Below are 13,832 nucleotides of genomic sequence, written 5' to 3'. Positions count from 1 at the left end.
GTAGATTGATTTAACAAGTCGCTGCTGTGTATAACCAGTATCTTGTTTATTATGGCAAGAGCAAAGGACAGTTTCAATAAAAGCATAAGCCTTTGATCTGTGGCTTTCATGTCGACGATCCTCAGTTCTTTCAAGAAAGTCCATCCTAAACTCTTGTCTAAAATTACTTTCCCTCCCGGAATAGCCTGGGCGCCAGTATTTACAATTCCTGTAAATGACCGCTGATCCGGTTGAGCGAAAGGCTTGATCCAGTTCGAGTTTGCAGCGTTTGCAGCCAACGTTTTACTGCTTTGCCCAGTTGAGGTAAGAAAACTTAATACCAACACTTATAAACGGTAGTTAGCAAATGATAGTAAGTACATGCAGCAATTTGTCAATTTTGACACTGTTTACTCTCTTTAAGCTATTTTAAAAGCTGCTTACGAAATTGATTTGAACATTGTCATATTTTTAAGCGATGGCGCGCGTGACATCGCTTTATGCCATGGCACGATCGGTTCGGTTTGTCTGTTTGGCCCGATCGAACAGAAATCAAGTTTAACTTAACAAGAAATCGCCGCGTAAAACACAAAAGCAAAATACTTCTGTGCAGTTAGAATGGAAAACTACAATGTATGAACGAAAGAGACTTATTATATATGATGGAATCTATTAGATTGAGTAGACAGAAATTTCTAATTCTTACAATACAAAGGGACGCTGTGAGCAAGAGACCGTTTGACCTTAAAGCCTGGTTTCCATATGATTGCAGACGATCGCAGAATTATAGGATCTGCGATCATATGGAAACACGCATCTGCGATCTTTTGCAAAAAAAAAAAAAAATCTATCCCTATCGTCTGCGATCGTTGCCATCATATGGAAACACAACTGCAATCGACTGCGATCAATTGCGATCAAAATTTATCCCATAATATTGAAAATCGATCCCCTCATTCAACTACATTCAACAATTCTGCGATCGTCTGCGATCATATGGAAACAATTAAAGATTGAAGCGCAGCCAGGATGAGACATAATATAATCAATAAAAAACGTTCACTGGCTAAAAATATTAAAAACAATGAGCTTTCGGCTGTCGCTCTACAGCCTTCAACGGATATTATTTTATCCGTTGAAGGCTGTAGAGCGACAGCCGAAAGCTCATTGTTTTTAATATTTTTAGCCAGTGAACGTTTTTTATTGATTATATTATGTCTCATTTAGCCAGTGAACGTTTTTTTATTGATTACATATGGAAACAGTTCGCTCTGTAATCTCTGCGTTCACACAGTTCAGTGAATTTCTGCGATTTTGAGATCGTCTGCGATTCACTGCGATCGTTTGCGATCATATGGAAACCATGCTTAAAAGCAGTTGCTCGCGCGTATCATATGTCGTTTATCCGTGATATCACACTGTAGTATAACGCGATCTTTGTTGAGACAACATAGGGAAATCTAAATAAATAATAAAAATATAAAATAAAGTATTACTGTTGTTCAATTGAGCAAATCTATGAAGAAAATGTATTATTTGCATCCTTGGTCTGTGAATTCATAACAACTGCATTTATTTGAATTCCATCAGATCCTCGGACTATACTATTTATACAATCACTAACATTGCTTCTTATGTTAAAAAAATGTAAGATGCATTTGGATAACAGTCTTTTCGACACACAAAGTGTCAGCTACTATTATTTACTTTTTAAAAGTTTTCCTCAAAATTATGTAAGACCCCTTGTGAAACGCCATCGCTTCTGCATGCATCGTGTGCCATTTATTATAAATTGTATCTATCTATCTTCCTTCTGATATAAAGAAGAATCATTCAGGGCGATTGTTGGAAAGTTAGAATGATTTTTCGAAAGATTTCCACACAGCCCCATCCCAGGGGGGATACTCCGGCTTGTAAATGACGGGGATGATCGAATGAAGGCAAAACTCAGGACCCAAAAAAATTCCCGAAGTCTTCCAAAAAAATCTCTAGACCAAAAATAACCCCCCAAAAAATCCCATGTCAAATTACCCCTAAATTGCCAGGAGGGGCAATAATATAACGCAAAGAAAACCATTAAAAATTGAACGCTTGTGTTTGTTTATTCATCATAACATAAATACGCCAAGGTCGTGCCATTAAGGCACTTTAGTTGTTTTTAATACCCAAAAAAATCCCCTATATTAATCAAGTCACCCAAAAAAATACTTGCCAAATTTTCCAACCCAAAAAAATCCCGGAATCGAAAATTTCAAACCCAAAAAAATCCTTCGATCATCCCCGTCATTTACAAGCCGGAGAACCCCCCCTGGGAGCCCCATACATTAATTATGTATGCAACTATTTCATACTATCACTATACACAAACAGCAATCATGAAAAGAACGAGTTAGTCAGAAAATTGCATGCATAATTAATAGGGGGCTGTGCGGAACTCTAGCCCGATTTTGTTTAAAATTTGATTTATTTTTAAGGGGGTGATTCTTAACGGTGTCTGACAATTGCAGACTAAGAGAATGTATTAACCTTTATTCACCAATAATAAAAGTAAGTTACAATCATTTCATTCAGTAGTTTCAGCAACCCATAAGGGTTGAAACGTGTAACTCCCTATGATCCGCATTGTACAAAGCATTTGCACATTCGTTTACACTAAATTAAATACCATATTTGGAAAATCACGAGTTCTAAACATTTAACCAATCAAAATTACTATATTTGGAATAAATTCACAGCACGCACTAGCTCGCGCTCGATGGTGCGTAATCTTGTTTTTGAACAAGCTTGGTTGAATAATTAAAGTTAAATTTGGTTAAATTCTCCTGTTTCACCTTCATGAAGTAGTCTGGAGAACTTCGCTTTGATACACTTAATGAATTTCTTTAGTTTCTGTAAGAAGATTTACGGTCAAAATTCAAGCAACTTACCCTAACCAACCAAAAATTATGTTGCGTGTGTCATTACGTGTATAAAGCATTCGCGTACAAATTCTTCGTGTTTCCAAATATGGTACTTAGCAAAATGAATATTCAAACGCTGTGCGCGCGCGTTACACGTTTCAACCCTTATGGGTTTCTGGTAGTTTACAATGGCAAGAGATCCTAGCAAGCTCTACTGAGCTTTTCAATATTGTTATTGGTATTGTGCTACCATTACTATACCATTGTTGAGAGCTAACCGTAAACAGGTTAAGCTTTATATATATGGTAAAATTAAATTAAAAAGGTTGGTAGAGTCTGTGTTTGAGCCTATAGTGGCCCATCACACAGGAGCTTATCCCAGTTTCCGTAGCTCGAAGCCTCTAGAAGTACAGTATTTCCAAAAAAAAACCACCCACCCCCCCTTTTCCTCCCTGAGGTTACCAGGCACAGCTTTAAATTCACCTGTCCAGTACCCTGATTTTATACACCTGGGTGGAGAGAGGCACCATTCAGTGCCCCGGCCAGGGCTCAAACCTAGACTGATTGATTCAGAGTCCCATGCACTCAACCTTTAGACTGCCATGTCTCCGGCCCCATGGGTTTTGACAAAATTTTTTTTTTTTTTTTTTTTCCCCAACCAAAAAAAAAAAAAAAAATTTAATCCTTCTTCTCAAATATATTCGCCCGGCGCGCTATTTCAAAATAATAGCCACCCAAAAATTTACCAGCACAAAATGGTCTTAACTTGGAGGGTTAATACCGTCTGCCGGTCAAGTGATCAGTCAACCCCCTAACTGACCCCACTAGATATCATTGAGTGAAAGAAAATTTAAAAAGTCCAGTAGCGGATTGTCAGTGAGGCTAATAATTTGTTTTAAGTTTACCCAGGAGTAAGAATGGGTACTGTGATCTGTGAAACCTGGCAAAATGGTAGGGCTAAGCGGGGGGGGGGGGGGGTGGGTTGGGGGGGGCCCCCCCCCCCCCCCCAAAAAAAAAAAAACCCCCAACAAAAAAACCCCCCCCCCCCGGGGCAAAAGCTATTAGGGGAGAAGCGTTTCTAATCTAAGTCCGTTCCTGCTACATAAACTGGGATCAGCTTCAATAGTATAGGCCTTTTGTTCCGATTGTGACCTAAGGTTAGTCAAAGTTCCCTATGTATTCGATTAAATAGCGCCTATTAAATTTTTGGACCTTGAGAGTGGGGGCTTATTCGAGGTGGGTGCTTATTCAAGGCTGGGCGCTTATTAAATTTTCACCATTTTTAGCAAGTAGAAAGTTTATTGTGCAACAATACAATGAAAAATAATAACACGTGAAGACGTACCAAAGCAAAAGTTGTTAATTAAAATTTTTGGTAAAATACAAAGAAAACTCGGTCTTCGAGGAAGTACCCGGTAGTACTTAAAAGTACTGAGTCAATTTCAATTGCAATTTCAATAATAATCTCATACTCCTCCTGTGCACTTCAGGGTTTTTTGAGGGAGGTGGGGGTGGGCGCTTATTTGAGGCTGGACGCTTATTAACTTTTCCTACCTGCAGGGTGGGCGCTTATTCGAGGTTGGGCGCTTAATCGAATAAATACGGTACAGTGTATGTGCTGAGTATTATAATATCTATTTAGCACAATCCTTTTTGTCTTGTTTTTCAGGGCTATACAGAAATCACTGTGCTCATTTTCTTACATTTGGCATGATGGTTGAGAACTTAACTAGGTCCGTCACATGTATCCACCAACCTACCCATATAGAGGAACACCACAAAACTGATTTGGAAGAAAGGCCTTTTAAATGCGAGTACTGTGGCATGAGTTTTAAACATGAATTGAATTTGAAATATCATGAACGATTATCCCCAGGAGATTTTCAGTGCTGCCAGTGTGGTAGGAGATTTAATCAATCTCAAAATCTACGACGACATAAGAAAATACACACAGGAGAGAGACCTTACAACTGTAACCAGTGCGATAAGTGTTTTCGCAATTCAGGAAACCTCAAAGAGCATAAAAGAACACACTCAGGCGAGAAGCCTTTTAAATGTGAGACGTGTGGAAAATGTTTTAGTCGTGTGAGTAACTTAAAGCAACATGAAAAAATTCACACAGGGATAAAGGATTTTAAATGCAAGTTCTGCGAGTTGTGTTTTAGACAGTTAGGAAATCTGCAGCTGCATGAAAAATCACACACCGCAGAGGAAAAGCCATATAAGTGTGATCAGTGTAATAAGGCATACTACCTAACTCGCCATCTCCTGGAACATAAACGAGTTCACACAGGAGAAAAGCCTTTCAAATGCAAAACATGTGGCAAGTGTTTTAGACATAAATCGAGTGTAAAAAAGCATGAAACAATACACACAGGAGAGTGGAATTTTAAATGCAACATCTGCGAGAAGGCTTTTAGACAATTAGGAAATCTTCAGCAACATGTCAAGATCCATTCAGGGGAGAAGCCTTTCAGCTGTAGCTTCTGTAAAAAGCGATTCTTCAATAAACATCGTCTTGTACTTCATCAACGAACTCACACAGGAGAGAAGCCTTTTGAATGTACAGAATGTGGCAAGTGTTTTAGTCTGGCAGGAAACCTAAAGAAACATAAAAGAGTTCATAACAAGGAGAAGTCTTCAAAATGTCAGGAGCACGAAAACTTCTTCAGTAACAATGAACTATCAAGCGACATACAGGAAAAAGAACTGAAACAAGAATGATAGCTTCATGTCTTCTGGAAGTGTTGATAGATTTGAAAAAATACAGGATGGCACCTTAAGAGTATTGGTAGGAATAGCAGTTTTGATATTAAGTAATACCGTATTTATTCGTTTAAGCGCCCTGGGCGCTTATTAAATTTTTGGACCTTGAGAATGGGTGCTTGTTCGAGGTGGGCGCTAATTGAGACGGGTGCTTATTAAATTTCAGCATTTTTAGCACGTGTAAGTACGCTTATTTTGCAAGAAAAAAGTAAATAAAAACAGAACGTGAAGATGTCCAAAAGCCGAAAGTTTCTGTAAATTATTGAGAAAGCTTGGTCTCTTGGTAGTAGTACTTAGTCAATTTCACACCTCTCAATTTATTCCTCTCGTGCATGTCAAATTTTTAAGGGGGTAGTGGTGGGCGCTTATTCGAGTCTGGGTGCTCATTAACTTTTCCTACCTACAGGGTGGGCGCTTATTCGAGGCGGGGGCTTACTCGAGGTTGGGCGCTTAATCGAATAAATACAATAATTATTATTGGTGAGTGCTTCAAGTTAATGTATATTGACTTATTGAACATGTATACAATTAAGTTGTGTACATGCAGAACAAACTGTGTAGAAGGTGTGTTTATTAATTTTTATATTTTCGCTGAGGACGAGAAGAAGAGATACTTGGTACAGTTATTTTTTTAATAACGCTCTACAGCTAGCTAGGTTCAGTTGCTGTTACTGACAGCTTTATAATAAACTTGGGTTTAACTTCAGAATTAAAAATAATTATAACCCTTCTGTTATAACAAATTAAATTACTTCATCAATTACATGTTTATGTGAAGGTGTAAGTTAACAAAGTTCTCTTAGTAAAGCCAGCCTCGTCCTGAGGTCTATTGTTTTACGCTGAATTTTAATATATCGAAATTGGGCTATTGAAAAATAATTTATTACTTAATTGACATATTATATCTACCTCAATAACACGGACACCTCTGTGACAGAAACTCAGCTCTACCCCTTGTATCCATAATAAGGAGGCACGACTTTACACAGTTTTTGAGTCTGTGGATTAGATACTAGTTCCCAAGTTATGGTTATCTGTTCAAAGCTAGCTTGCATGTTGCAAAGTCAAGAGCATACTTAAGTTGCAAAAGGAATAACTCCTCAAAGTCTAAGTATCGACTTGTGTCATGTGTGCAAGCCTTGAGATTTTAATATTACCGGTACTTTGCCATTACAGGAAATATCTATGTATCCACCCAAGGAAGGCCATTGGAAATTAAAGGAAGGACGAGGGGGCATTGGGCCCTATTAGAAGCTATGTAAAATAGACGATATGTAAATCGAAATACAGTAACAATGTTGCTTAATTTATACTAACGGCTCCCTGACTATTGTATCAGCTAAATAAACAAGGAACGTTACATAAATGTCTAACACGAGTTCGATGACTAAAAATAAATCATAGCATGTACATTTCACTTGTTTTAATTGTCTCAGGGAAGGTTCTGGAAAGTTCGGTATAGAGATGTAAATTCAATTTCCTGCCACGTTAGCAATCTGTGCTAAATTTAGAATAGTACTGGTTGTGAGTAATTTTACTTTATGATCATACGACTACGGATAGTATATTTACGGGATGATTACATCATTCGTAGTCATTGCGGCTTACAGCAATTTTACTGAGTTAAAATTTCACGAACGACAGTAGTTTTACTGATTTACATTTTAAGTCAACTCTCGTTATAGCGGACACGCTCGGGACTTCGTTTAGTGTCCGTAATAGCGAGAGTCCGTAATAGCGGGGTGTGAGGAAAAAAATGGCGTTAACATAGGTTAAATAGTATGGGCTATGACGAGCTTATCAACAGTCGTGAAAAGACTCAGTAGTCGTTAGGTATGGAGAATGACAATGGTCAAGGGTTTGAGGGTTTGATCTCTCAAAAGGAGTCGTCTGAAAGAAAAGGGCGCAAGCTGAAGTGAAAAAGCAAAGTCTGGTGTACAGCTACTGAAGCAATTGATGCAAAAATAATTATTGCAGAAGACTTCTGAAGTGTGTTTCGACAAATAGTATTTAACACACTTCAATTTTCTGCAATAATGTTATGTGAGAAGTTCATGGTGTCCGCTTTATCGAGAGTCAACAATAAAATTGTTCTTTTGGTACCACGAAAGTGTCCGTAATTCCGTAATAGCGAGAGTCCGTAATAGCGGGAGTCATTTCCAGTTAAACCTCTATAACTTTCGCCGGGGATCTGAATTTTGTCCGTAATATCGAGCGTCCGTAATAGCGGGGTGTCCGCAAGGCGAGAGTTGACTGTACAAGCGACAATGATTTTTTACTGAGTTCATAATTCAAAACAACGCGGATTTTTCCCTAACAACTGATACAGTAGACTGATAGACTCTTTTAATTGCGGTATCCTGGAATTAAATAGGTAATTTCCATTAGGTATATGTGTATTGGCTATCTACGGATATTGCCTTCACATATACACAGATATCAGTGACATGTAGGAATCTTTATTTGTAGGTAGTGGTGGCAGTTGATCCTTAACGTACCATACCAAGCCATACGGGATGAATTTTCTGCGAAGACATTTTTCGCGAAAAAAAACATTGTCAAATAGTACGCCATCAAATGATGAATGAAACGAAATTATGGCAACGACAACGACTTTGTAATTTATATATATCAGGCAGTAGACTGTCCACAGCCCTCTATTTTTTCGTGTGTTTTCGATTGATGAGCGCGCGGTGAGAACGGCGAGGGAACTGGACGCCAGCTCAAAACGGAAGAAACAAGTTTGTTTTTTACCTTTTTTAAAATCGAGAGGCTGTGGACAGTCTACTTGCGCCGTAGAGAATGTGTATACTGATACAAAGGTGTAAAGCGTTCATTTTTACAACTTTTCCGATAATGTATGCAAGTACATAGCTTAGTAAGGTGGAATGTCCACTTTGTATGCTGGATAGTTGTACAGATTCTGGATTGCTTGGTCGATATGTCCTGTCTCATATGATGGAGTACCACTACGTGCTTGAATCTTCACTGGCGTCGAAGTCCCATTGTACACGTTGTCTCTGTACACGTGGTGTTGAGCGAGATTGCCATTGGTCAGCCAAATGCATCTGTACTGGGTAGGGTGACTAGAACCAACGATCTCAAATACGTTAGCAGAGTACTTGATATTCTCATCCTTTCCAACAAAGTGGGGCTCATAGTAGCTTAAACTGCTGCTTCGTTCGCCTGGTCTTGTTCGTTGTACGAGGTGATTTCCGTAAATGAGTACATTCTTGAGACCATCGTAAAGACAGGGCTTGCTTTTGTTATGCGAGTACAACAGAATTCCTGTGTCGTCAACGTAATTACGAGCAAGCCAAAGGTGTTTTCCATTTCGCGCTTTGATGCCACCTGATGCATTCGCAGGCCAACCTCTGACGTAGTTGCTTCTCACTTCCATAAGATCAAATCCTTTAAGGTACATGGCGTGGTCTCTGTGTCGGCCGGTATTGGGACTTCCGTTGAATATATTTCTCACTATTTGCATTCTTCTGTCGCACTGGTCATATAGACAACTGTTAAAGTAGCCTTGGTCAGATGTAAGATTGAAATCGGAGTCTTAAGGAACTCTAATTTCTGTTTTTGATTTTGCCAATGGGATACTGGCGTAACTTCTGAGGACAACCAGTCTAATTTACTTAACTCGAGGCCACATATGTTGTTTAGTACCCGAACGTTCTGAGTTTTGCTAAAGCTAGAAGCAACTCCATAAGCATCTGAGTCACGTAAAAAGACGTTTTCGGAAACATAACTTCTTCCAAGCTTTTTCATTTCCAATTGTCGCTTCTGTCCGTTGCTGACAGATGGACGTCTCGATGAAAAGAATACACATCTCTCTATTTTAACATTTTTTGTAGTTGATGACCCTTGGTTGCCACCATTAAATACTACACGAATTCCGTCAAAATACAGATACCTCAGTAAAACATCCCTTACAGGTGAAGCATTGTGTATTTTTATGGCATAGGCAGTCGACGCCTTGATAACAGCAATACCGCTCTGGGTTCCATGCAGTTCCACTGAGCCACTTATAGCAATATCACCACTGACCAGATACTCACCACGAGGGAAGAAAACCTTGTTGTTTGCGGAACCTTCTACGTGTTTAATGATGGCGTTTATGGCAGATGTGTCGTCCGTTCTTCCATTTCCAACTGCAGCAGTTAAGACACCACCAGGTTGCTTCACGTTAGTCATTCCGGCAGGTACGTTATCTGACCCTGTCAGATAGTTTGGAGCTAGGAGCACAAGGAGATGAGAACGTGTTAACAAAGATCTTTTCAGTTAAAAAACTCCCCGTTCAGTTGCCACGTGACTGGATCTTGTCAGCGATTGAAATTCAATACCTGCAATCGAGTTACTCCAACACAGCAGTGGAGTACGGAAACGGAGGGGGCTCGGGGGCAGAAGAAACAAAATGGCGGAGGGTCGTGGCGGAACAAGCGACTTGTCTCACGCGTCACCGGTGGATTTTTCCACCGGTGACGCCATCGAGTTTATTTCAATCATATTGCATTGCGCGCAAACTAACTGAGCGTGCTATGCCCGCCAACTTAGCGCGCGCTGCTCGCGAGACAAGCTTGTGTTTAGCTTTTTACCTCTTGAGCAGACTTGTTTCCTTCTCACATGGGCAGTTTAAACCAGTTTTGGAACAAACATTACAAATGTCTTCTTTTGTGCCTGTCCCTTTTAAATCTTACAGAAATGAGAGAGCCAAATAAAATCGCAATTTTAACACACGCCACAGCGCGCGTCAGCTGCACACGGCGCACGAAACTGACTTTAACACGATAAAAGAAACCAACTCAATGCACACGAAATGATGCAATATTTTCGCGGTTAAAAACGTCCGCTAGAATTGATTTCCAGCAAGTGACACAAGTCGCTCGTACCGAGCCATTCCTCGGCAAGTGTCATTTGTTTTCCTTCGCGCGGGCGTTCACAGAAATGAATCTCTCGCGATCTCTCGCGCGCGATTTCAAAGGCGATTTTACTCAAGTGGTCTTTCCTGCTTGATTTCAAAGCGATTTTATTTAAGTAACTATAGATGCAAAGAAGAATACGAGCGACTTGGGGCAAGTCTATGGAACGGCAAGCATGCTCAGTGAAATTAGCAATAATGAATTCAATTGATCATATGGATCCACAAAGGGGAAACAAAAGTTGGGAGATGTAACACTTGAGACTTTTTATCGAGCAAAAAGGTTTTCTAATTATAATCACGTATGAACTTTTATATTCAATTACCAAGCGTGCTTGTGTAAAGAACTATTCAAATTGGTAGGTAACAAGTAATTTGAAGATCATTGAACCTTTTTCCTGAATAAAATCGACAATTTTGCCGAATAGACACAGACACCGTCCTTTCCAGTCAGTTTGACGATATTTGTATTGTTCTCTTACGTTTAGCGACCTTGTGAAAATTAATCCCTTTTGTAAGCTTACTTGATTGCTTTTTTATCACTTGCCGTGCTCCATCGTGATAAATAGGCGTCTTATTTCCCAAGTTGTATTTCCTGGAATGCTTACTGGCAGCGCTTCTACCCATCCTACGGTGAAAAATAAAAGAAAATTGCGTCAGGATCATACGGGTTTTTGTTTATGTTTTATATCGTTACTTCTCCCAACACTTACCTAAGAGCCAGGATGATGCTCACAAACAGAACTACGCCTCTGATCATGTTAAAATGCTCATAAAGAAACACTTTTTCTTGAAGAAATCGCCGAGTCCTGTGAAGAAGAGTCACCTTTAATATGAAAAGAGTGTCAGAACGAAACAGCTTTATGATACCAGCCACTGAAATATAGATGATGTAAATAACTGGATTAGGTCAGTTCGTTTGTTAGGTCAATCGTGAGTTGGGATGATCTTATTCAATCAGTTTTTGTTCACACTTTTCTTTATATTATATGGATGTCAAAGCAGTTCCACGAACTTGTCTACTGCCGCAGTACCTTAAAAGAAGTCAATTAAAACAAAAGTGAATTTTACTTTCAAAAGGGGCAGAAGGGGAATAAATTGTTCGGATGCGGATTTAAGGTGATGTCATAACAGCTGTCACAATTTTGGCTCTCATGAGATTTTACCCGTAAATTTAGAACGGTCTCCTCGACATTTATTATTTTAAATGAGATTTCCACGAAGTTATCTACTGCGTTAGTACCTTAAAAAGGTCATCAGTTAAAAAATAAGCGACTTCGACGGGTTTAATACGAAACAGCATAGTGACTAGCTCTCAGTTGGCTTGTTAGCTCAGTCGGTAGAGCGCTGCACCTGTATCGCAGAGGTCATGGGTTCAAATCCCGTACGGGCCTGAAATTTTTTTCAGGCCTTATTTCCGCCTACAAAAGAAGTAGGGTTCATAACTGAGAGGGACGCCTTCATACATTTCATTAATCCGCATATATATATATACAAATTCATTGATTTAAGTGAATCTTACTTTCAAAAAGGGGATAGTTCTTTCGGTAGCGGGTTTAACGGCAACGATGATGTAATTACGACTCTCATGAGATGTTACCCGTAGCAGAACGCTCTACTTCTTCTTTAGACATTTATTATTTTAAATGAGATTATAAGAGGTTATACAGGTGAATGTTTGATTTTATCAACTGAGTTCATAATGTAAATTGGCAAGCGTTAGCTATTTGTCACAGCGAAAATTTTGCTCTGACGAAGCCCTCTGTCTCTAGCTGTGAAGCCAGAGGAGTCAACCACAACCACGCAGGAGAAATTGGAACCCTAACAAATCTACATCTATCCAACGAAAAGCAACGGACAACTTACTGAACTTATTTCGGCCAGCATCGGCGATCGAAGAAGAAGTACTCTTACAGTAAGTTAGGGTTAATATTGCTTTGCCTACTTTGCCGAAACCCATGTGAAATAACCGCAAGATCCGGTTGACCTCGACTTTACTATCGACGAATCCAGCATCTCTGAGAGTTCTGAGGAGGAGATGTCGAAACCGTGACAGGCGACACCTGATCTTCGTGACGGTAGACTGTTTACAGCCCTCTATTTTTTCGTATTTTTTCGATCGAATGAGCGCGTGGAAAGAACGGCGAGCGAACTTTACTAATACCTGATTCACACCAACAAAACATGTTAAAGTAAACCAGGTTTAAGAAAATGAAAATCGGCAACAGACAACTGACAGAATAAATTTTACAAAAGGTTCAAGTATGCTCTAACTTGTGCTTTCATTGTGCTAAGTTTGAAGCCGAGAAACATCAGTCAGCAACTTACATGAAGAAAACAATTTTAAACCGTCTCTAACTAAACAATATTTAAACATGTTTAAGCTTTGGTGTGAATGGGGTATAAGTAAATGTGGTGGATAACTGGTCAGACTAGAATCCAATATCTCTACTGTTTTTTTATTTACTCAAAGTAGTTAGGGGAATGTTGATGTTCACCGTGGAGCTATTAACCACGTGGACATGGTCTAAAATTGATAAAGGCGATAATCCGTCAGAATGACATGTTAGTAAGCACTATTAAAAGAAATAAGCAGTGTACAAATTTCCCTGCCTGCCTGCAGAGTTAGTTAGAAACGAAACACAAGTAGAGACAAGTAGGCTCATTGGACCAACATGTGATTGGGACACTTTGAAAGTTACTTACTAAAATAAATAAACGTGTTTTCAAATGATACGGAATTACATCATCATTGACTGATTTGATTTTGTGGTTGGACATGTGCTCTTGTTAACATTAAGTATTCCCTTTGCATCACACTCTTGGCTTTACAATGTTTGCCATACACCAGAACGATAGAAAATGGCAAATTATACAAGAGCTACAATCAAACCGAAACATGCATGACCTTCAACCACGCACGTGCGTACGTGCGTACAGGTAGCTGCCCTCGAATTAATGCATTTCTTCCGTGGGAAAATAGAAAAAGTCCATCGCCATAATTAACATATCGCCAGAGTTGCTTCACAAAGCAGGTCTAGGTCAGGGAACGCGGGCGGGATGATGGGGCTGGTACCAAATTTGCGCCACCTGCTACTGGACACTGGCTTTGGGGGTTTCCGGACCGAGATCTGTAAGGTGGCCAAAGCCGTCCTGAAGCAAAGCGACCAGCAATGCAGGTTGGCGGCCCTCGTTGCTTTGAGGTGCAAGCTCCCATCTTCATCTCCCTGGGCGTACTTCTTGACCAGCGAGGACAGCCGAAGTGA

The 13,832-nt window shown here is 39.6% G+C and overlaps 1 protein-coding gene, 1 non-coding gene and 1 pseudogene across 3 annotated transcripts; 2 read left to right on the top strand and 1 right to left on the bottom strand.

Annotated features, from left to right (window-relative positions):
• Positions 1 to 234: 234 nt before the first annotated feature.
• On the top strand, positions 235 to 6,991 carry LOC144638246 (uncharacterized). The gene is made up of 2 exons (XM_078497462.1): positions 235 to 303; positions 4,549 to 6,991. Exon 2 carries the CDS (start codon positions 4,590 to 4,592, stop codon positions 5,601 to 5,603), a length of 1,014 nt encoding a protein of 337 aa, XP_078353588.1. The 5' UTR covers positions 235 to 303; positions 4,549 to 4,589; the 3' UTR covers positions 5,604 to 6,991.
• Positions 6,992 to 7,908: 917 nt separating this feature from the next.
• On the bottom strand, positions 7,909 to 11,388 carry LOC144638184 (uncharacterized; annotated as a pseudogene). Its single transcript, XR_013567893.1, has 3 exons — positions 11,280 to 11,388; positions 11,091 to 11,194; positions 7,909 to 9,883 (listed from the first exon to the last, which is right to left on the bottom strand). The product of XR_013567893.1 is annotated as an uncharacterized LOC144638184 (transcript).
• Positions 11,389 to 11,887: 499 nt separating this feature from the next.
• Trnat-ugu (transfer RNA threonine (anticodon UGU)) lies at positions 11,888 to 11,960 on the top strand. Its single transcript has one exon. It is a non-coding gene; the product is annotated as a tRNA-Thr (tRNA).
• Positions 11,961 to 13,832: the final 1,872 nt, after the last annotated feature.

The sequence above is a fragment of the Oculina patagonica genome, chromosome 14 (assembly GCF_052425735.1).
Source record: "Oculina patagonica isolate OP01 chromosome 14, crgOcupat, whole genome shotgun sequence".
Classification (NCBI taxonomy): Eukaryota; Metazoa; Cnidaria; class Anthozoa; order Scleractinia; family Oculinidae; genus Oculina; species Oculina patagonica.
The sequence above is the reverse complement of the archived record's forward strand: the minus strand, read 5'-3'. Positions and strand labels throughout refer to the sequence as shown.